This window comes from Tenrec ecaudatus, chromosome 1, assembly GCF_050624435.1.
Source record: "Tenrec ecaudatus isolate mTenEca1 chromosome 1, mTenEca1.hap1, whole genome shotgun sequence".
Taxonomy (NCBI): domain Eukaryota; kingdom Metazoa; phylum Chordata; class Mammalia; order Afrosoricida; family Tenrecidae; genus Tenrec; species Tenrec ecaudatus.
The window spans coordinates 193,881,211-193,902,659 of NC_134530.1; the positions used below are offsets into that span (position 1 = coordinate 193,881,211).

Sequence of the window (21,449 nt, forward strand, 5' to 3'; positions counted from 1 at the left end):
GGGTGAGGGAGTTGGGGGGGGGCGGGCAGACGGCCTCCCTCTTAGAGCAGTACATACATGTGCCATGGTCCTAACTCGTAGGTTTCCGAGGGCGGGTTGGCTAGCTAGACGAACTCTGGAGAGAGCCCTGGCCAGAAAGTCAAGAGAACTTCCTGTAAGTTCCCCCGAGCCACCCCCCAGAAGGCAGCACACCCTGGCGCCTGCGTGGAAGCACAGCCACAATGCAGCACCTGGAGGGGCTGGTGCCCCGGGATCTCCAGGGTTTGGGGACAGAGGAAAGAACGCTACCTGCCCACTCTCTCACACGCCCTCCCCACGTGCCCGATGACAGCCTTCTTGAGGCATAAGGTGCTACAGGGTAGCAGTGTCCCCTCTTGCTAACAGGACAGGGATGGATTGTAAAAATAAAACTAGATCATCTGGAAGCACTCGCGCTATCTGGGCTGGTGTTTGCATGCAAGAGAGCAAGTGGCTAGCAGCCCTTCTCAGCAGTGCCTGCTCATAGACACTAGAGTAGGAAGCTTCTGAATCCGGGGACCAATGAATCCAACGCCCCAAGCGTCTAGTGGTGGTTGACAGGAGCAAAGATGGAGACGAAGGCTGTGGAGGAATCTGTTTGCTGAAAATGAATGACACCAGAGAGGAACTATTGGATCTGAGGGCTCAGCTGGCCCTGCAGATGAGCTGGCTGGTCGGGGAAGCTTAGTTCCTGGCAGTGATGAGTATACTAAGAAGAAAAGCAACGTCCCTGCAAGTTAACACAGAACCAAGGATGGCACTTGGCAGCGCTGGCCATAAAGGATCTCACCACCCCAGTAAACCATGCCGTCTCATCAGATAATCAGGGGTCCTTAGGGTTTTCGAATTAAGTTGACTCTCTAGGGAGGTCTAAGGACTCTGTTCAACAAAAGGCACGGAGGCTCCAGCCTGGGAATATCTGCCTTCTTGCTGGAGGCAGTGGGAGGCTCCCAATGCACAACCGGAGGGTGTCGCAGACCACTCCTCTCTGGCATCTCCCCTCCGCAGCCCCTTCCCACACGCCCCGGACCACCTCGTGCTGACCAGGGAGAGGGCGACCACACCTCCTCAGCCAGCTGGGTCTGGCTGGCCCGAGGAGGCTCATTTTTAAACATTGCACTTTAAAAATTGGAAACCGTGAGATGAACAATTCAATTAAGCGGAAATGAGTTTTGTTTTATTGCCTGCTGCTGAAGGGCCCTGGGCATGCTGAAGCCTAAATAAAAGCACATCACTGGCTCTCTCCTTCTTGGATTGGTCGATCGGCCCTCTTTGTAAGAGTCCTCAACTGCTCCAACCCTGACCGTGACTGCAGCCAAAAGGGAGAGCTCAGCAAAGTCGGCCGCCACCCCCGCTTGGCAGGACCACAGTGAAAGCACACAGATTCATGCTGCTAGCTCTGGCCAGGGGGCAGCTAGGGGGTGGGGGTGGGGCACGCCAAGCATTCCTTTGCTGAGGGGGGCAGAGCACACCGGTGGACCGAAGAAGGTGGCCCCAGGCTCATCTGCCCACTGTCCTTTCCCACGGGATGGCTGCGCTCAGCCCCAGGAGCAGGGTCTGGCGGGCGCCCGGATGGGAAGTTGCTGAGCTTGCATTCAGACCTCACAGCCCTGAATTGTTGCCCTCACCCTTTGCAGTGTAAATTTTGTACAGTCAAAAAGAAATGAGGTCTCACTTCCAGGGAAAAAAAGAAAAAAAGCGAAAAAAAAAAAAAAAGCCCCTTATCCTTGTTGATTGCCATGAGACTCTGGACAAGAGCAGCTGGTGAGTTTGTCTGTCTATGCCTTCTGTGTGTTGGCATGAGCTGTGTATGGTCAAACTATGTAAAATAAATATGGAGTTCTTTGGAAGCCCATGCGTCTTGTTTTTCATTTGGTCCCAATGAAGGCTTCTCTCGACACCGAGAGTAAAAAGCTGGATCCTTTCATCACCAGAAGGGCGCCACAGCCCCAGCCCTGCCCACCGGGATGCTCAAAACGGCAGGCTGCTGGCCTGGCAGAGAAAGTTCCGGCTTTTCATGGTGGAACCGCTCCCATGGGTTTCCAAGGCTAACTTTTCACCAGAGTGGGAAGACTCATCTTTCTCCCAAGGTGGTTTCAAACTGCTGCCCTTGAGGGTAGCAGCCCAACGAGCAGCCACGACACCCCCAGGGCTCCTCCTCCTAGAGAAGGTGGTCTGTATTTGACTGGGAGGTGGGTAGCCGAGTAGAACGGTCTTGTCCGAGCCACCGGTGGCTTTCCCTGGACAAGCTTTTCCAGGCAGAGGCCTGAGGGAGAGCCCTGGAGCTGGAGCCAGACAGGAGCCATCAACAGACTCATTTAGTGCCCCCTCCCCCAAAGCAACAGACTCAGAATTTATAGAGCACTGAGGGCCCCTCTAGGCTATTTAAATGTAAATTAATTAAAACAAAGCTACCAATGAAGTTCCTCACCCACACTAAGTGGCACTGTGTGGGCAGCGTGTGCGGGCAGCAGGTAGCATTTCCGTGGCTGCAGAGCATCTCTTGAGGAGGGGAGAAAGAGACTGGCCAAGGGGCGCGGGTAGAGCGCATGCCTTCATCTCACTTGCTGATGTGATGTATCTGAGTCTTCTCAAGACAGAGGCAGAGTCCACGTCTCTGCCATCTCCTTCTTCCTGTGGGCAGAAATAACCCACCAACCAAGCACCGCACATGACTTGCTTAGGTCTTATGCTAGAGGCTAGGCTCCGAGTTGTTCACCGTCTAAGTTCCCAGACCTACTTTGTGCCCACAACCCACTATTCACTGGAAGAAGGCTTCAGCTCCAGGCAGGAGGCCCAGGGAGATGCTCAGAGGACTTTCCGGCCTTCAGGGGCAGACTCAAAGCTCTTCCACCGAGGAGGAACTGATATCACACGGTAAGTACTGAGAAGACTGGGCTGTATATGTGCAGGGAGGGTTGAGAAGAGGACAGCATCCAGTGGATGGGGAGTGTTGGTGGAAGCAATAGGAGGGGCTCACAGGGGGACTTTTTCTTACCTTTGCCTGCCCAATCCTTTGAGTGGCACCTCAGTCGGTTACTGCTCTGACTATTCTTGAGCTACCGAAAATAGGCCGTGTCCTTCCAGACCATAAAAAAACAAAACGAACAAGCTCACTGCCACCAAGGCAATGCTGCGGGTTTCTGAGACTGGCACTGTTCACAGGAATGGAAAGCAACCTTTCTTCTGTGCAGCTGCTGGTGGGTTTGAACTGCCTACCATGCAGGTTGCAGCCCAAGGGGAAGCCTAGGATGTCACCGGGGCTCTTCTGGGCCGGGTCCTTAGGGAGCCACATTTGTCTTCCATTCTCACCCTCTCATCTACAGCCTGTCTAGCTTGTTTCTAGGCGTTCAATACACTGTGAGTTGTTTTGTGTGTCAGGCTGACAATTTCTTGGATCACTTCCACTTGATACTTTCAATGTGCCCAGCTTCCACTCCCAGGAGTTATCAAATGTGTTCTCTGCTCAGAGCGAGGAGAGGATCTGGCTCTCCCCTTCCACTCCATCGCAAGAGAGCAAGAACATGCCCCTGGCTTTCTGTCGGAGGACTTTCCACAGGGAGCACCCACCTACAAAACAATTAAGAAACTGCCGGCCAGAGAGGACGAAGGACGACCCCAGCTCGGGACAAGCTGGGTGCTGGGTAGTTGGCCTGCATCCTCTCCCCGACCCCCCCACCCCCCCAGCTGCTTGGTCCTGGGAGGCCACTCGGCTCAGCTCTGGTAGGAATAAAGGGGAGCACAGGAGTCAGGGTGCGGTAAATTTTGACCCACCACTGGATTACAATCTAGAATCTCGAGAGGCCATCCTCAGCATGGTGGCCTGCCAGCAGGTATTTCTGTAGATTTGAGGCACACTCTGAACCAGTTGTTGGGTCTGAGTAGAACACTGCCACTTCCTAAGAAGAACTTGCTTTCCAGACGGTACTCAGACCCACGGGCACCTCTCAGTCCTGGGCCAGATTGTCCAGTGATCCAAAAGGGGCCATCCCAGGCCCCAGCTGAAAGGAGCAGGTGTGACATCCTGAGAAAGCAGGCCTGTGTGCCTGTACAACACCCTTATTCACCCCTTCTCCTCTCCTTGGTCCAGATTTTCCCTGTATAATCCTTTCCTTTGGTCTAATCCTTTGTTATTAAACACAAAAAACCTGAACACAATTGGGGATGTCTTTGGTAATTAAAAGGACAAGCTGCAGGCTATCCATGAGGATTCCCATTTCTCACATTAGCCCTAAGGTGTGTGTGTGTGTACACCTTCTAGAGGTGCGGTTGTGTGTGTGTGTGTGTGAAACCACCCTTTTACAGGGGTCACCTGATTCGTAACAGAAGCAAAATTAGAGTGATGAAGTAGCAAAGAAAATCATGTTATGGCTGGGGTCCCCACCACACGAGGAACTGTATGAATGGGGCACCGTATAGGGAGGTTGGGAACCACTCTAGAGGAGGTGTCCAGGTGACTTGTTCACACGAGACTGCTTAGCAGTCCCCTCAGCTTGCCAGAACATCAGAACTATTGCAGGCAGGTGAGACTGGACTGGTTCTAGAACTTGGGGAGAGGGTAGTTTTGTCTTCCCCCACCCCACAAACAAAGAAAAAAAAAGAAAAAGATTGAGCATTGTCTCTCCTGCTTGCCCCCCCGGGCCAGGTTGGGAGAGGCTGGAGACTGCTTCCTGAAAGATAAACTGCAGGCAGAGAGAGTGGTCTTGGCACACATGTGGAGTTGGAAACAGGCAGTTAGAAAAGAGCCATTAAGATTGTAAATAGGTTCCAACAGATGGCTTGGGCACAGCCATGGGCAGCCCAGGCAAGGGCTTTGGGGTCACCTGGGACTAGCTTATGATTCCAGAAAACCGTCACCTATGAACTTGACAGCTCCCGCCCTCCCTGGTCAGCCGAGGCATGGAGGGAGGGAGGGAGGGAGAGCTGGCTGTTGGCAGTGACCTCGGGAGCAGGGAGGCACTTTCCCTACACCTGTCACCTGCAGGGCTGAATGCTGGAGCAATGTGATAGAGCAAGGTCTTTCATGCCCAGCATGTGTGCAGGCTTTACTTATCATTAAAAAAAACCCATTTAAACATCAAATGCTTCTCAATTAAAGTGATTTCCCGGAGTGGAAGCCAAGCCTCGTTGAGAATGCACATTAACCACTTTCTGTATCGGGAGTTAAGGGCACTGAGGGATTTAAACAGCAATCCACAAGTCTGTTCAGTCAAGGTTGGGAGGAATAAAGCAGATTATAAACAATAATATATGTCTTTCTCTTCTTTTTCTGGAAGGGGTCCAAACTCACAAAGGGAGCTAAAGTGCTATAAACATAGCCAGGTCTAAGCCTGGGCCGCAAATGCACTCCCTGAAAGCTGCGCCACTTTTGAGCCGTGCGTGTGCGGTGCGTGTCCCTGACACGAGCCTTTATTACACACGGTGTCTGCCCATCACCCGAACTTCCCCTCAGTCCTAACAGGGCGCGCAGGAGTGCGACACAGGGAGGGAAAATCAACCCCAGCGGCAGGCCCTGCTCTGTCCCATAGGCTAGGCCCTGACCTCAGGAGTTTTAGGCTCAAGCAGTCATCTCTTCAGTGTAAGAGCAGTGAACCCTGTACTTGGGTTGGCATTGCCCTGGGGCACAGGCCTGCCAGGGGGGGGGCAATGCCTCACACGTGTCTCGCCTGGCTCTTCGCCTCCGAGTTCCAAGGCTCACCTGGGTCCCTGCGTTCTCAGTTGAGTAGGAATAGCAGCAAGGAGGAGTCTGAGCCCCGTTCCTCTAAGAGGATAGGAGTTCTCGTACATGCATTGCAAAAGAAGAGCGCGAGAGAGCAAGTGCAAAATAATGGCACTTATTTTACAATCGAGCCAAGAAAAAAATTGATGTGGGAAAAAACAGGAGGGTATTTTTTGAGGATTCATGCATAAAAGTAAAACATATTAAGTCTGAAATAAAAAGCCAGGAGCTCTTCAGCGCTAAGCTGACCCACGCAGGATCACGAGGCACACAACAGCTGCTTCAAGAGTAAGTAAAGATCAGGATGAATGTTTTTTTATGATTCAATCCTGCAGAGCTAATGCCAATTAATGCATCTTTGAAAATCGTATTGCACTGGCATATAACAAATACTAAGCAGTAAGTATGACAGGGGAAAGGGATTCTTGTGGCACTGCAGGGTAGGTGCTGGGCTACTAACCTTACGGATGGTGGTTCAAATCCACCAGCTGGGAGAAAGACGAGGCTGCCTTCTCCCATAAAGACGTACAGTCTCGGAAACCCTATAGAATACCTACGAGTTGGAACTGACTCAATGGCAGTGGGCTTGGTTTGTGGTATGATGAACTCACTGCCACCGAGTTGATTCTGTCTCATAGAAATGCAACAGGACAGAAAATCACCCACTGGGGTCTCTGAGGCTGTAAAAATCTCCAGGGACAGCTTCAGCTTCCTCCTAAAGACCGGCAGGTGGGTTTGCACTGCTGACCTTGTATTTAGCAGCCCACTGGTCACCTCTAGGACTCCGCCATTAAGTTGGACACAGAAACACCGTTTCTCCTTTGAGTTGGATAATCACTTTGATCTCAAAACTCTAGTGAAGGAACTGTGAGCAGATATTGAAATAATTCAAGATACTTAAGATGAAAGTTAGTAAGGATAATAATTTTACAAGTTATGATTATATAACACTGCACTGAGCTTTTCCAAGTTTCAAAGCTTTTATTCACAATCCATGAAGAGGAGGGTTCTTCTGTTTTAACTTTACTGCGCTGGCATGGTAGAGGACAACCTCTGGACTTCTTATTCTAATCACAGGATGCAAGAAAAACTTGGAAAAGGATGGATAACCTTCAACTAACTCACAAAGTTAATGAAAAGAAGAAACATTTAAAAGTCTCCATGGTCAACGGCCGCACACATTTGCCCAGGGACTAAAACCTTCTGTAACCAGGGCTCGGCTCTGCACAATCACACAACCTTATTCATTAATCCTCTGAGACGCCAAACTCTCCACGGAACACGAGCCCAGAGCCAAGTAGTCAAAGCTGGCAGGCAGCGGGAAACAACAACAAAAAGTCCACATCTATTTAATACACAGGTTCACTGGATTCTAGCAGCCTTTCTGTTAGAAAAATGCGGAAGCATTTAAAAAGGGCTAATCGATTGGATTCCGGATTATTATCCAGTGGCTGTTACAGTAACACCTGACGAGCAAAGGAGAGCAGCACGTGGCCAGCTGGCTGATGCCTTCCCTGCTACTACAGATACGGTTGCATTAGGTGTAAACGATTTAGATTCTGAATTTCATGAATTTCCATAAGGCTTCTCTCAACATGGCTCATGAAGTGAGACGACCTATCATTAACTCTAAATTATCAGTGGACTAGGACACGATGCTCTCAAGGAAGACAGGGGGCTTTCAAATGTGTGTGGGAAAGAAAAGATGGGATTTGTCATGAACCTTTTGAGTCTCCCTGGTATGTTTGGGTTGAATGGTGGAAGAGTTGTGACACGTGAGCAAGTGCTGTGGTTTCAGAGCAAGCCCGGGACTCAGCAGACTTGGATCTAGCTGTGGCCCTGCCCCTCGCTCTGTCTGCCGCCAACAGCACTCGCACTCAGTGTACAGGCAGGTACGTTAAACAACAAAGAACTCCGAAAAGGCAAGAAACCGAAGCACATACGACAAGGCGTCAGTGTTACACAGAAGTGAACACGTGGGCTACTTTCTGCCCTTCAACAGAACCCGAGATTAATAGTTCAGGAGCCCGTCCTGGCTTCTTGAGTTATTTCCCATAGTGGCGGTTAGTGATTAAACTGTGACTCATGCACAGTATTCAAATCTTGGCCAATGATGGGGAGGAACCTAAACCAAACCCCCTCTCCTTCTTTTGAATATGCAACAGGAACACCCAGATATCATTTGGCAAAGCATTAAAATTAAACATTGGGTCAGCCAATAAAAGGTTGCTCATTACAGAATTATTGGGCTAAGAAGACCCCCCTGCCAAAAAGGGGGTTCTTATTGGGGTCCCTGGCTCCTGTGTGGTCCAAGAATGGCGAGTCAAACCTGTGAACTCTTCACGCCCCATGCACAGCACTGTGTTCCTGGGAGAAGTGTGTCAGCCTTTGTCAGAGCAATCTGGAACTCCCCACGAATGAGGAGTGGGGCTCAGGCAAAAGTTCTGAAGGGAGGTGACGCAGGGACTTCCCCTTGCCTCTCCTTGATGCTTGTTTATAGACCTGTCTCTCCAGTCCCCCTGTCCGCCAGTTCCATCAGGACCGCTGTGAGGGCAGCAAGGCCACCTTGGTCAGTGGGTAACGGCCAAAGGCAGCAACAATTATGAATAAGCATTAAACAGGGTCACTAGTGTTTTCTTGATCATGGGATCTTCAGGAAAGAAAGAAGAAAATAGAAAAGCAACCCACTTCTCTTATTTTATTTTTCCCCCTCTTTTAAGGACACAGGAAGATAGGGCGAGGTATGTGTTCAGGTGTGGACTCATCTCCTGAGGTGGCCAGCAGGACAAGACAAAGGAAGAAATGTGAACTTGAGAGTGAGGCGAGGGCAGGAAAGGCTTGATGCACAGTTTAGACAATGTGAAGAGTGAGGCAGCACAAAGTCACTGCACGTGAGCCTGGCCCTTTATGATGCTAGACCATAGGTTCCCAAACTGTTGTGGGCGACCACTCCCTCTTCAGAGAAACAAACAAAAACCTGATCCAGCCCTTCCCCTGGTGGTTAAAAACTGTACGACAGCCCATAATCCAGGATCAAGTGTAGGCATCTGCTTGTGCCAGACCCCTTGGATCCTCCCAGTGGCCTGCAGGGGTGGGAGGTGGGGGGTGGGGGAGAAGAGATGGGACAGGCAGTACTGCCCAGTTTTGGGTTTCCCCTGAAAGAACATGGTGGTGACTATTCAGAAATGCCCACATGCATGACAGATACTAAATGGAAAGTCAGAACCATGGAGGAGGAAAATTGAATTCCCATCACAGGGAATAATATTCAAAGAAAAAAAAAGTGTGGGAAAACTGAATGGAAATGGAGGCTGAGCTCTGTTCAGAAATGAACCTTGAGAGAATAAACTGTCTGTGATAGTTCCTAACACAAATTCACTTGAACATTCCTAATCTGTCTGGGACAGAAAGCTCTGCATAGCAGAGTCCAATGCACACTAAAGTAAACATGACCGTATGTGCTGGTTTTATCCTACTGTTACACGAACACCTGGGGCAGTGAGCAAGCTCTGCTTGAGCAAACCTGTGTGCTTGCTCGGCAGGACCCAGGGCCGCCCTTGGCAATGGAGCCCTCCATCTGCTGGGCGTGCTGCGCTGGCGCCGTGTTCTACCGGTGAAGGGAATGAAACGAAGTCGGCTCCAGCTTCCTCCCCTTGTGGGTAAGATCTCCCTGCAGGCACAAGAAGAGCACCCAGGTTCTTTGACAGCAAGGTTTTTAAAAATGTGGGTATTGATAAAAAATAATACAAGTCTTTGGAAATGGATTTTGAAATGTACTTGAGAATGTGAATTAGGGGTTGACTGTTTTCAGTGAGTGTAAATTCAAAATCTTACAAGTGAAATTAGAAATTATAAAATTATAATTATAAATCACCTAAGAAATATCATGGTCAAATTTTAAAAGGGGCATGATAAAAACGAGGCCCTGGAATGCTTCTTACGCAGAGAACGATGCTGCAGATAGGAAAAGAACACACACTTTTAATTTACTAATGCCTAAAAATCTCAACGAAATTTAATCAACAACTGTGCTCAAGATCCTGGTCACTTTCACTGTAACTAGCCTATCAAGTTTCTTAAACACATTCAATTAATGTGGAACATGAGAGAGTCAGCTTAATAGGCTATAATGTAACTAAGATTGCGGTAAAGGGACACATAATAAGGAGAAAGTTCTCCTAGAATTACAGTAACATTTTAGTATGTTTTAACATGCATATAATTTCCAGACACTTAGAAAAAATTAAAAATGGATAAAATACTTACTAGCCACAAAACATTCTATGAAATAGGACGTTATGTGAACACCATATTATGTAGAGGCAGTCCCCATACAATGGATGATTAAATCAGTGTAAAGTCTATTATAATGAAACCTTATGGGAGCCTATGGGACGAAGGCAGAGAGCTGTATTCACTGGATACAGGCAGTCAGCTTGGCCAAGTGTGCGGCACTGAGGGGGGTGTAGTGAGGGGGGGGGTGCCCAGGTGCACAGGGCCATGGAGAGGTGCGAGGACCAGGAGGAAGGCTGGCAGTGGATCCCTGGCTGATGCAGCCAGTCCCGGATGAGTGCCATTTCTGTCAAGCAGCGGCAGGCAGCAGTGCGGCCGAGGGCGAGGGCCGGCAGGGAGGGAAGGAAGGCAGGAGTTGGTGCAGGACATAGCGCTGCAGGGCTGCAATGCTCAATGCCGCGGGAGCCCTGCTGCTGGCTCACTCCAGGGGGTGGGATTTTAAAAACTATTTATGGGGAATAATAAACAAAAAGTGCACCGAATTCCCTTAGAACAGTGGTTCTCAACCTGTGGGTCCTGACCCCTTTGGGGGTCGAACGACCCTTTCACATGGGTCACCTGATTCATAACAGTAGCAAAATGACAGTGATGAAGTAGCAACAAAAATGATTTTATAGTCGGGGTCACCACAACCTGAGGAACTGTATGAAAGGGTGGCGGCCTTAGACGGTGGAGAGCCACTGTGCGAGGAGGAAGTGAAACCAGACCTTGCTTTTGCTCCAGCAGGCCAGGTCCGTCCCAGCCAAGGAAGACGCCGGGCTCCACGAAGCAAGCTTGTTGTTGGCTGACTCCACAGTGGCACATAAAGAAGCCCACGGCACCGGTGAATTACGGCTCACGGAGGCTCTGCAGGGCAGAGGAGAACTGCCCGTACAGTTTCCAAGGCTGTAAATCTTTATGGAAGCCAACGGCTGAGTCTTTCTCTCACAGCGTGAACGATTGGTGGGTTTGAGCCACTGACCTTTTGAATAGCGGGGGACTGCTTTACCTCTGCACCACCAGAGCTCCTTAGTATTGAGGCATTATAGAGCATTTCACATGAGACCCAAATCAGCCTGCCAGTTCAGGCTGGAAACCATTTCCGGAGGCTGTTGGCGCAGGCCCCGGGGCAGTCCCTCCCTCTCCTGTTTTGTGCAGGTGACTTTAAGGAATCCGGCCCCAGAATCAATGTTTCCATCCACACGTGAGGGGCTCAGTCTTATTCTCAACTGCCAGGGCTTTGAGGTTTTCCAGAAACTTGTTTGTTCTTTAGATTTCTACATCCCCTTTTGTGACAAATTATCTATTGTTCCTAGCACCCAACTGCCCTACCCTCTCAATTCTGCTAACAAACAGACCTTTGAGCTAACTTCTCCGATCAGCTGGATAAAACGCCACACGGACACCGGGGGCCACAGACCGGGATCGCACGGAACGGCTCCTGATGGCCAGAACAGGGCTGCTGGGCACCTAGGGCTGCCGTGTTGTTTAACAGTGCGGCCACTGTGAAATACGACCTGTCTCCTCCTCTCCCCTCCTCCCTCCTGAGCAGTGATAAATTTCCGAGCATGCTCAGCAGAATTGGATTGTGTTATGCACCGTACACATGTTCATCACCCCAACTCCCTCCCAGAACGCAGACAAGTGGAATGAACTGCTGAGGCTTCAAAATCCCAGTTCCTCAGAATGTCCTGATTTTATTAGCCAGAGCCTATCAAAAGGAGTGTTATATTTGCCATTTGCTCACGTCACTGAAGCCCTGTGCTAGACAGCACGTGGCGTGGCTGGTCCCCGGGCTAAGCCTGGCCAGCTGTGTGCTGCTGCAGCACCAGGGACACGGCCTTGCAGTCCGTCACCTCTCCCGGCAGGCAGCCATCCTGGTCACGGAGCGTGGGGTCGGCGCCAGACTGCAGCAGCAGCTCCACAATGTCCAAAAACTCACAGGCAGCAGCTGAAAGGGACAGGGACAGACATGAAAACAAGTGTACATATGTGAGACAAAGAAAATACGGCAGTTTGAAGCAACATGGCAGTGGAGCAACATGGCAGGGGCTGAAGAAAGACCCAGCCTCGCCATCCAATCATCTCTCCATTGAACTTTTTATGCTTCGTAAGAATAATACATGTCACTATTCAGGGTCCCAGGCTTAACCCAACCCAACCCAGATTGACAGACAGACTGACTGACTGACTAACCAACTGACCGACCGACCGACCGACCGACCAACCAACCAACCTACCCACCCACCCACTGCTAGACAGTTGACTGCAACTCATAGCAACCTTACATCCCACAGGGCAGAGAATTGCTCCAATGGTTTCGAAAGTTGAACATCTTCATGGAAGTAGACTGCTACACCTTTCTCCGGCCGAGCAGCTGATGGGTTTGAACTGTTGACATTTCGGTTAACAGCCCAACATTTAACCCATTCTACTAACAGGCTTAGAGGGGGGACAAAAGACCTATAGATATTAAGGCTTCTTACAAAGAGGCATCCACAACAGACAAGCAGGCCAAAGGAATGGAACAGAGAACCATCTAATTTTTGCACACATCTGGAAATTAGGTTTATGACAAAGCTGGCATTGCACATCACTGAAGAGTCAAATATCTGTGAATTAGATGGTGCTGAGCTAATGAGGTAGAAGGCAGAAAAAGACACGCGACAGACCAGGGCGAGACAAGTAACGGTTGGGCAATCAGGGAAAATGAAAACAAATCCAGGAGCTGCCATGTCCTACCCACGAGGTGGGGGGAATGACAGCCTCAGGCCAGCACAAGCTCTGAGGGGCACTCGGGAAGCTGGGCACTCTCTCCCACCCAGCAGCTGGCCTCCGAGCTCTGGCCTGCTCCCACGCTCCAGGAATTCTCTGCAAACATGTCCACAGCAGGTGCGCTTGTAAATGCCTGCGGTGTAAACAACCAAATGCCCACCAATGGTATCATGAGCAAATGCAACACTGTGTACACCAAGCAATTCTGTACAGCACCGGAAACCAATGAACTATGATGCTTCACACAGAACACAGCGCCAAAACTCAAGGCTGAAGGAAGAGAGCAAGGTAAAAGAACGCACACAATATGATCCCATTTAAACAAAACAAAAACACTGGAGAAAGTTAAACATCATTGTTCAGAGACACACATATGAAGTGAAACTATAAAGAAGATAAATGCAGCCATAAAAAGCAGTCGTGGGAGCCAGGCACTCTCTGGGGAGCGAGAGGAGGCCAGGCCGTTAACAGGAACCCACAGAACAGCTCAGAGAGGTTGGTGGCAGAGAGAGGGTGGGCTCTTTTTTTTAATGTTATCATTTAAATTCTTCACAGACACTTCATAGTGTGCATTACATTACACAACAGCAACAACAAAGGGTTAAGGGGAAAAGGGGGAAGAAAGCAGTATGTGGAACTTGGCTGAATGGTCATTTTATTGAGCGTAAACTACAGTGTTATATCCAGGCTACAAACAAGAAGAGTCTTGGGGATGAACTAGAAATGTATTTAGGCCAACGTGTATTCAATGAATTCAACTGCAAAAGAATAGGTAAGTGCTATGGCAGAGATACTCACGTAATCAGAACAAACAAACAAACAAACAAAAACAACAACTCTACAGGTGGGATGGGGTGGGGTGTATGCATGGATGCCATCAATGAGGGACTACAAAAAGCAAAAACAAACAAACAAACAAGAAAGCCTCCCCAAAACCACAACTGTCAAGCAGGTGGCCTGTAAACTAAGTTTTGAAGGATGGGCGAAATTCCAGGTGAGCTAAGACTGAGAGGCACTGCAGAGTGAGGCCACCACAAACAGATGCCAGGAGAGCACAGGAAATGCCAGGAACTGGCGTGGCTCAGAGAAGCAACACATAAAGAGCTGCAGGTAGAGACTGAAGTCAAATTATGCAGGGCCTTGGGCAGCATGCTGAGAAGTTTCGGGTTTATCAAGTGAGTCTCAGGCATTTATCACAGAGGGAGTGGCATAATCTGTCTCTGTTAGGATGCGAATTCTACACAGTGACATGGAAAGTCACTGTGGACAGCGAGGAGCTTGTCCTTCAGGGAAGATGCAAGGAGGGCTTGGAGCCGGTAGGTAGGTAGATAAAGGAACCCTTGTGGTGCTGTGGGTTATATGTTGGGGTGCTAATCACAAGGTGGGAAGTTCAAACCCACCAGCCATTCTGTGGGACAAAAATGAGACTGTCTGCTCCCATAAAGATATACAGCCCCGGAAATCATATATAGGGCCCAACCCTTGAGTTAGAATGGACTCAGTGGCAGTGGGTTTGGTTTTTGAAACAATGAGCCCTGGAGGTGAGCCCAGCAGCCGCTCTGCGGGAGGAAGACGGGGCAGTCTGCTTCCACCATTGTTCCAGTTTTGGAAACCCTATGGGTCAGTTCCATTCTGTCCAGGATCCAACTCCCCTTTATTATTGAGAGAGCCACTGAAATCCAAGAAGAAGGCAGGGACAAGAGGTGAGGGGGAGGTAGGCAAAAGAACACCTCATTTCTAGCCTGAGAGAAGATGAAGATAGATGTTGGTGACATGTCCAAAAATCAGGAACCAGTGAAGGAAGAACAGCTTTTGGCGAGGAAAAGAAGTAGAAAATGATGGTGGGGTTGGGGGTGGAGAAAAGTGGTCCTGACTGGGACATGGCGACTAAGTGGCTAAGTTACTGAGAAGCTGCCATGCTGCTCGGTGAAAGTTCAATCTGAGAAGAAAGCACAGGGCAAAACAAACATGCCGCACACCTCGCTGTCTCTAGGGCCAGTATATGGCTTTTCAAGCTGTGTCTTGGACTCAGAATTTTTGGTACCCTTTCTTCTGGATATTTTGTTAGATATAGTTCTACTGCATAACCACTCTGGCCAAAAAGCTATCTCCCAGGATGAAGGAATGTTTGAAAGAGACATGGATTACTGAAAACTACCTCCACAATCCAGATGCATCTTGCTGTTACTGTGTGGTCAAGCGCTGTCGAGCCCTTCCCCCCCCCCCAGCTAAACGAAGCGCTGCCCGGTCCTGAGCCACCTTCACAATTATCCTTATGTTTGCACTCACTTTGCAGCCATGGTGTCAATTCGTCCCACTGAGGACCTTCCTTTTTTCACCAACTCTATTCTACTGAGTATGATGGCCTTTTCTAGGGACTGGTCTCTGGATAGCATGGCCAAAGTATGCGAGAAGAAGTCTCACCGCCACTCGCAATTCTAAGGAGCATTCTGGCTGTCTTCCCACCAAGGCAGACTTGTCTGTTCTTCTGGCAGTCCTTTTAATATTCCTCCCTGGCACCATAACCTAAAGAAGTGAAACAAGTCTTCTGTGTGCTTGCTTATTCACTGTTCAGCTTTCATACGCATGCAAGGCGTTTGAAAATCCCACGGCTTATGAGTCAGGCACATTTTAGTTCTCAAAGTGACGTAATTGCTTTTCAATATTTTAGAGAGGTCTTGTGCAGCAGACTTAGTGTCACTGCTGGGAAAATAATGGACTGCTAAATGCAAGTCAGCGGTTCAAAACCCCCAGCCACTCCTTGGGAGAAAGATGAGATTGTAGATAAAGGAGCTCTTGTGGCACTGTGGCTTATGCATTTCTCCCTAAAAATTCATAGTCTCTGAAACCCTAGAGGTTACCCTTAAAATATTCCTCTTTGCATTTAGTCTCCTCCTGGTACCCTGGCAACCACTGCTGTCATTTCTGTCCCTTTAATTTTGCCTTTTCCAGAGATGGACATCACAGAACACAGAGCTTTCTGTCTGCCTTCTTTTATTTAGCATAATTCCCTTGAGATTCTTCCAAGTTCAATTCTACAAGTATCAATATTTTTCTATGCTTATTTTTGAATAGCATTCCACTGAATGGGTGTACATGGTCACCTGGATTGCAGCCAGTTTTCGGTTATTATGAATAAAATATCCTAGGAACACAGGTCTTTGTGTGGATCTGCTTTATGTTTCCAGGCTTCTTGTGTAAACATGTAGGTGTAGGACTGCCGAGTCACATGGGAAGTGCATGCTTAGCTGTATAGGGCACTGACTGACGTCTCCAAAGTTTGCATTCCTACCAGTGCACACGCATCCCAGTTGCTCTGCATCCTCATACGTTTGCTGTCATCATAAAAAAGTCATTTTACTTGAGACTACAGTGGTTTTCATATGATTTTTCCTTTGCATTTTCTTGATATCTAATGAGGATCTTTTGATCTCTCCTTTGGTGTGATGTATCTACTCAAAATTCTTGTACCAATTATTAATTGGCTTTTTAAAATTAGAGTTATAAGAATTTTTTATGTATCCTGAATTGAAGTTTTATCCATAAATTTGCTTCTTAAGAATATTTTTGAAAAGAAAAAAAAAGGTTTAACCAGACTTTTTGTTCTAATAACCTGGCACTCTTTGATACCTTCCTGGAATGATCGCTGAAGACAAAATGGGTGCATAAGCAAATGTGGTGAAGAGAGTGGATGGTGTCCAGGTATCAAAAGATAGTGTCTGGGGTCTTAAAGGCTTGGAGTTAAACAAGCAGTCATCTAGTAGGGAAGCAAATAAGCCCACATGGAAGGACACTAGCCTGTGTGATCATGACGTGTGAATGGGATCATGTATCAAAAATCCAAAAAAACCCCAATTATATTGATGCAAACGAAGTGGGTTGGAGTGGAGACTCAAAGCCAATCTGTAGCCAATTGGATCCCTTCCCCGCCCCCCCCCCAACAAAAAGGATTACAAAGGAAGGGACGATTCAACCAGGTGCAGTATTGTACCAATGAAACACACATCATTCCTCTAGTTCCTGAATGCTTCTTCCTCACCACTACCATGATTCAGTTCTACCTTACAAATCTGACTGGACCAGAGTACACATATTGATACAGGTAAGAGCTCTGACACATGGAATTCTGGAGCGATAAAACCCTCAAGAGCAGTACTGAGAGTCATGATAGCATGAGAATAGGGCAATGGTAGGGGTGTGGGAGGGGGAGAAAAGGGGAACCTATCATAAGGTTGTATATATAGCCCCTCCCACCCTCAGGGGACAAATAACAGAAAGGTAGATGAAGGGAGAAAACAGACAGTGTAAGACACGAAATAACAATAAATAATATATAATTGATCAAGGATTGAAGAGGGTGGGAGGTTCGGGGAGGGAGGGGAAAAAAGAGGCGCTGATACCAAGGGATTAAGTAGAAACTGTTTTGGAAAGGTTGATGGTAACTTATGTACAAGTGTGCTTAATACAATTGAATGATGGATTGTTACTAGATTTGTAAGAGCCCCCCAATAAAATGATTAATAAAAATACCCCAAACTAAAACAGCAACAACAAAAGTTTAACTTTGATGAAGTCAATTTATTATTCACTTTTATGATTTAAGCTTTTTATGTCTTAAGAAATCTTTGATTACTCCAAGATTACATTTGTCCCCTGTGTTTTCTTCTAGTTGCAGTTTTAGCTCTTATATTTAGGCTTATGATCCATTTCAAGTTAATTTTTGCATACGGTGGGAGAAAGTCTGATGGTTCACTGTTTTGGGGATGTCCCAATTGTTCCAGTACCACTTGTTGAGAATACAATCTTTTCTTTCACTGAGTTATCCTGGCATCTTTATAAAGAAATCACTTGATCATCAAGTGGTCTATTTCTGGCTATCATGTTTCATTGGTCTACACACTTACTTTAATATAAATACCACATTGTCTTAATTTGTGTAGCTTTATACCACGGTCCGAAATCATTGTTTTTTCCAACACTGTATTCTTTGACAAAATTGCTTTGACTATACTAGGTCCTTTGTTTTTCCAAATAGATTTTTGAAAAAGCTTGTAAATTTGTATTAAAAATCTTGTTGAAGTGGACCATATGGCTGATCCCACTATGAGGCATGGCATCCCTCACTGACCCATGGCCCTACGGGGGACAACAATGGAGACTCACTGTCGGGATTGGCCCAGACTGACCCCGCGACACCGAAGTACAACACTAAAGGCGTGCGGCAGAGCAGAGCAGGGATCTGCCGAGAGTACAAAGGATAGACTTTGGGGCCAGAGCATGGCCCCCCATCGGACTCAAATGGAGGACACACTTAAGAGGTCAAAATTCAGACCTTGATCTATTTACAGGTTTTTCATTTTCTTTTTATTATGATTTAAAAAATGAATTTATTCTTTTCTTGGTCATTGGTTTTCTTTGTTGTCATCGTTGTGTTCTCCTTTGTCACCTGTCTTGCTATGCCTTGTTTTTTGGTGCATATTATTATCTCCGCAGATCTATCTAGATGAACAGTCTGGAGGAGAAAACAACGGGACTGATGGTTCTGGGGGGACATGGGAGAGGAGGAGGCGGGGGAAAGGAGGTAGTGTTGACCAACTCAAGGACAGGGGAGCAACAAGTGATCCAAAATTAGTGGCAAGGAGGGTGTGAGAAGCCTGGTGGGGATTCAGCAAGGGCAATGTAATTGACTGAAATTACTGAAATCCAAATGAAGGCTAAGCATGATAGTGGGACAAGAGGAAAATAAAAGGAAATAGAGGAAAGAACTAGGAGGCAAAGGGCATTTACATAGGTCTAAATACAGGCATGTACATGTATAAATATATTTATATAGGATAGTGGGGAAACAGATCTACGTGCATTTATAGGTTTAGTATTAAGGCAGCAGATGGACATCGGACCTCCACTCAAGTACAGTACTTACTCAATGCAAGAACACTTTGTTCTATAAAATTGGCATTCCATGATGCACACCTTTTCAACATGATCACTGAAGACAAATGTGTGCATAACAAATGTGGTGAACATAGCTGATAGGGCCCGGCTATCCAAAGATATAGTGTCTGAGGTCTTGAAGCGGCCATCTAGCTCAGAAGAAACAAAGCCCAAAGGGAAGAAGCACATCACCCTGTCTGACCACGAGGTATTGAAGAGATCAGGTGTCAGACATCAAAGAACTAAAAATCATATCACTGTAAATGAGGGAGAGTGCAGGATGGAGACCCAAAGCCCATCTGTAGGCAACTAGACATCCCCTTACAGAGGGTCGTGGGGAGGAGGCGAGCCAGTCAGGATGCAGGGTAGCAACGATGAAACATACAACTTTCCTCTAGTTCTTAAATGCTTCCTCCCCACCACTATCATGATCTCAATTCTACCTTACAAATCTGGCTAGACCACAGGATGGACACTGGTACAGCCAGGAACACAGAGAATCCAGGAAAGATGATCCCTTCAGGACCAGTGATGAAAGTGGCGATACCGGGAGGGTAGAGGGAAGGTGAGGTAGAAAGGGGGAACCGATTACAAGGATCTACATATAATCTCCTCCCTGGGGGATGGACAACAGAAAAGTGGGTGAAGGGAGACATTGGACAGTGTGAGATATGACAAAGTAATAATAATTTATAAATTATCAAGGGTTCATGAGGGAAGGGGGAGTGGGAAGGGAAGGGGGGAAATGAGGAGCTGATACCAAGGGCTCAAGTAGAAGGAAAATGTTTTGAGAATGAGGATGGCAACAAATGCACAAATGAGCTTGACACAATGGATGTATGTATGGATTCTGATGAGTTGAATGAACCCCCAATAAAATGATTAAAAAAAATCTTATTGAGGTTTCGATTGAGATCATACTGACCCTCTCAAATTGGACAAAATGGGTATCTTAGTAACAACGAGCCTTCTAACCCATAATTAGCAATATCACTATCCATTTACTTAGATCTTCTGTAACCTTTTCTCAGCAATGTTTGGAAGTTTTGAATAAACAAATCTTGCACATTTTGTTGTTGTTGTTGCTTTACTTAACTCTAGGAATATGTTGTGTTTTTAAAAACTATTTTTCTATTTTCAATTGGTACATTTTTTTTTGCCCACCCACAGCCAGTGCCCCAATTGGTACATTTTAAGTGTTAAAATAATTGTAATATACTCACCATTAAAAAATTAAAATATAATTTTAAAAATACAAATTTCCAATTATCCATATAGCATATAGAAATACTGATTTTTTTTATAGATTGATTTTATATCCTACAAACTTGTTCAACTCATTTATTTAGTAGTTTTTCCTTATAGAATCTTTGGGGTTTTCTATATAAGTGACTGTTTCATCTTACTCCTTCCTTTTAAGTCTAGAGGCCATTTAATTCTCTGCCTTAAGGCACTGGCTAGAACATTTCAGTATTAATTTGAATCAAAGTAGAGAGAGGGCATTTTTGCCTCATCCAGTTTTAAGGAATGCATCTATTGAGACAACAGTCGGTGTAAGGCATTTAAAAAAAGATTAATTAAAAAAACTAAAAAAAAAAAAAAGATTAATTTACAAATTATCAAGGGGGCATTCAGATGGAGGGAGTGGGGAAATGAGGAGCTGAAGCCAGGGGCTTAAGTAGAAAGAAAATGTTTTGAAAAAGATGATGAAAACATGTAAAGCTGTGTTTGACACAATGGATATATGTATGGATTGTGATAAGAACTGTAAGATACCCCAATTAAAAATAAAGAATGATGTTAGCTATAGATTTTATCTGGCTGAGGAAGTTCCCTTCTTTTCCCATTTTGCTGAGGTTATTACTATTTCTAATCATGAAGGGGGGTTAAATTTTGTCAACTGCTTTCCCTACAATACTTATTGAGGGGATCATATAGCTTTATTTTGGCAATATCGTGAAACAGTGATTTGTCCATTGCTGAACCAACCTTGTATTCTTAAATAAATACACTGAAACATCATTACTGTCCTTTTCCTATATTGCTGAATCATATTTGCTAGCATTTTGTTAAGGAGTTTTGCATTTATGTTCCTAATAGTGGCTCACTGTTTTCTTTTCCTCCAAGGTCTTTTCCAATTTTGGCACCAGAGTAATACTGGTCTCCTGAGAGTTGAGCTGCAAAGAGTTTGTATGTAGAAGTGATATTGTTTCCTCCTAAATATGTTGTAGAATCAATTCACCAATGCAGCAATCTGGGCCTGGAGATTTTGTTGTGGGGAAGTTTCTTCTTTTGTGCTTTTTTTCTTCCACTACAAATTCAATCTCTTTAGTAGATATAAGGGGGTCGAGGTTATCTATGCCTTTTTGTGAGAGCTTTGCATGTTTCAGTAAATTTGGCCATTTCATTTAGGTTTTCTACTTTACAGGTAAGCACTTTTTCCTGATGTTCCCTTGCCCACTTTACAATAGCTGCAGGACCTGTAACAATGCTGCCCTTTATTCCTTTTCCATCAGTCTGGTTAAAGGCTTTTCCCCAGTTTCATGACAAAGCATCAATTTTTAACTTCGTTGAGGTTTTCTGCTCCATTACTGCTGCTCTGATCAACATTATTCTCTTACTATGTTTACTCTGCGTTTCATTTCCTACATTGATCAATCTTAAAAATTACAGGTGGACGATTGGGTGATTGATTTGAGACTTTCCTTTTTAAAATAAAATCATTTATGAC

The 21,449-nt window shown here is 46.5% G+C and overlaps 1 protein-coding gene across 2 annotated transcripts in view; it reads right to left on the reverse strand.

The window, feature by feature from the left end:
* Positions 1 to 11,682: 11,682 nt before the first annotated feature.
* The window catches only part of ACBD6 (acyl-CoA binding domain containing 6), a 180,061-nt gene continuing 170,294 nt past the window's right edge, over positions 11,683 to 21,449 (reverse strand). Inside the window, exon 8 of one of the 2 annotated variants that reach the window (XM_075528046.1) lies at positions 11,683 to 11,960. In XM_075528046.1, the coding sequence (XP_075384161.1) occupies positions 11,806 to 11,960 (155 nt within the window). In that variant the 3' untranslated portion in view covers positions 11,683 to 11,805. The remainder of the gene's footprint in view (positions 11,961 to 21,449) is intronic. The other variant, XM_075528052.1, reaches the window with a different exon arrangement.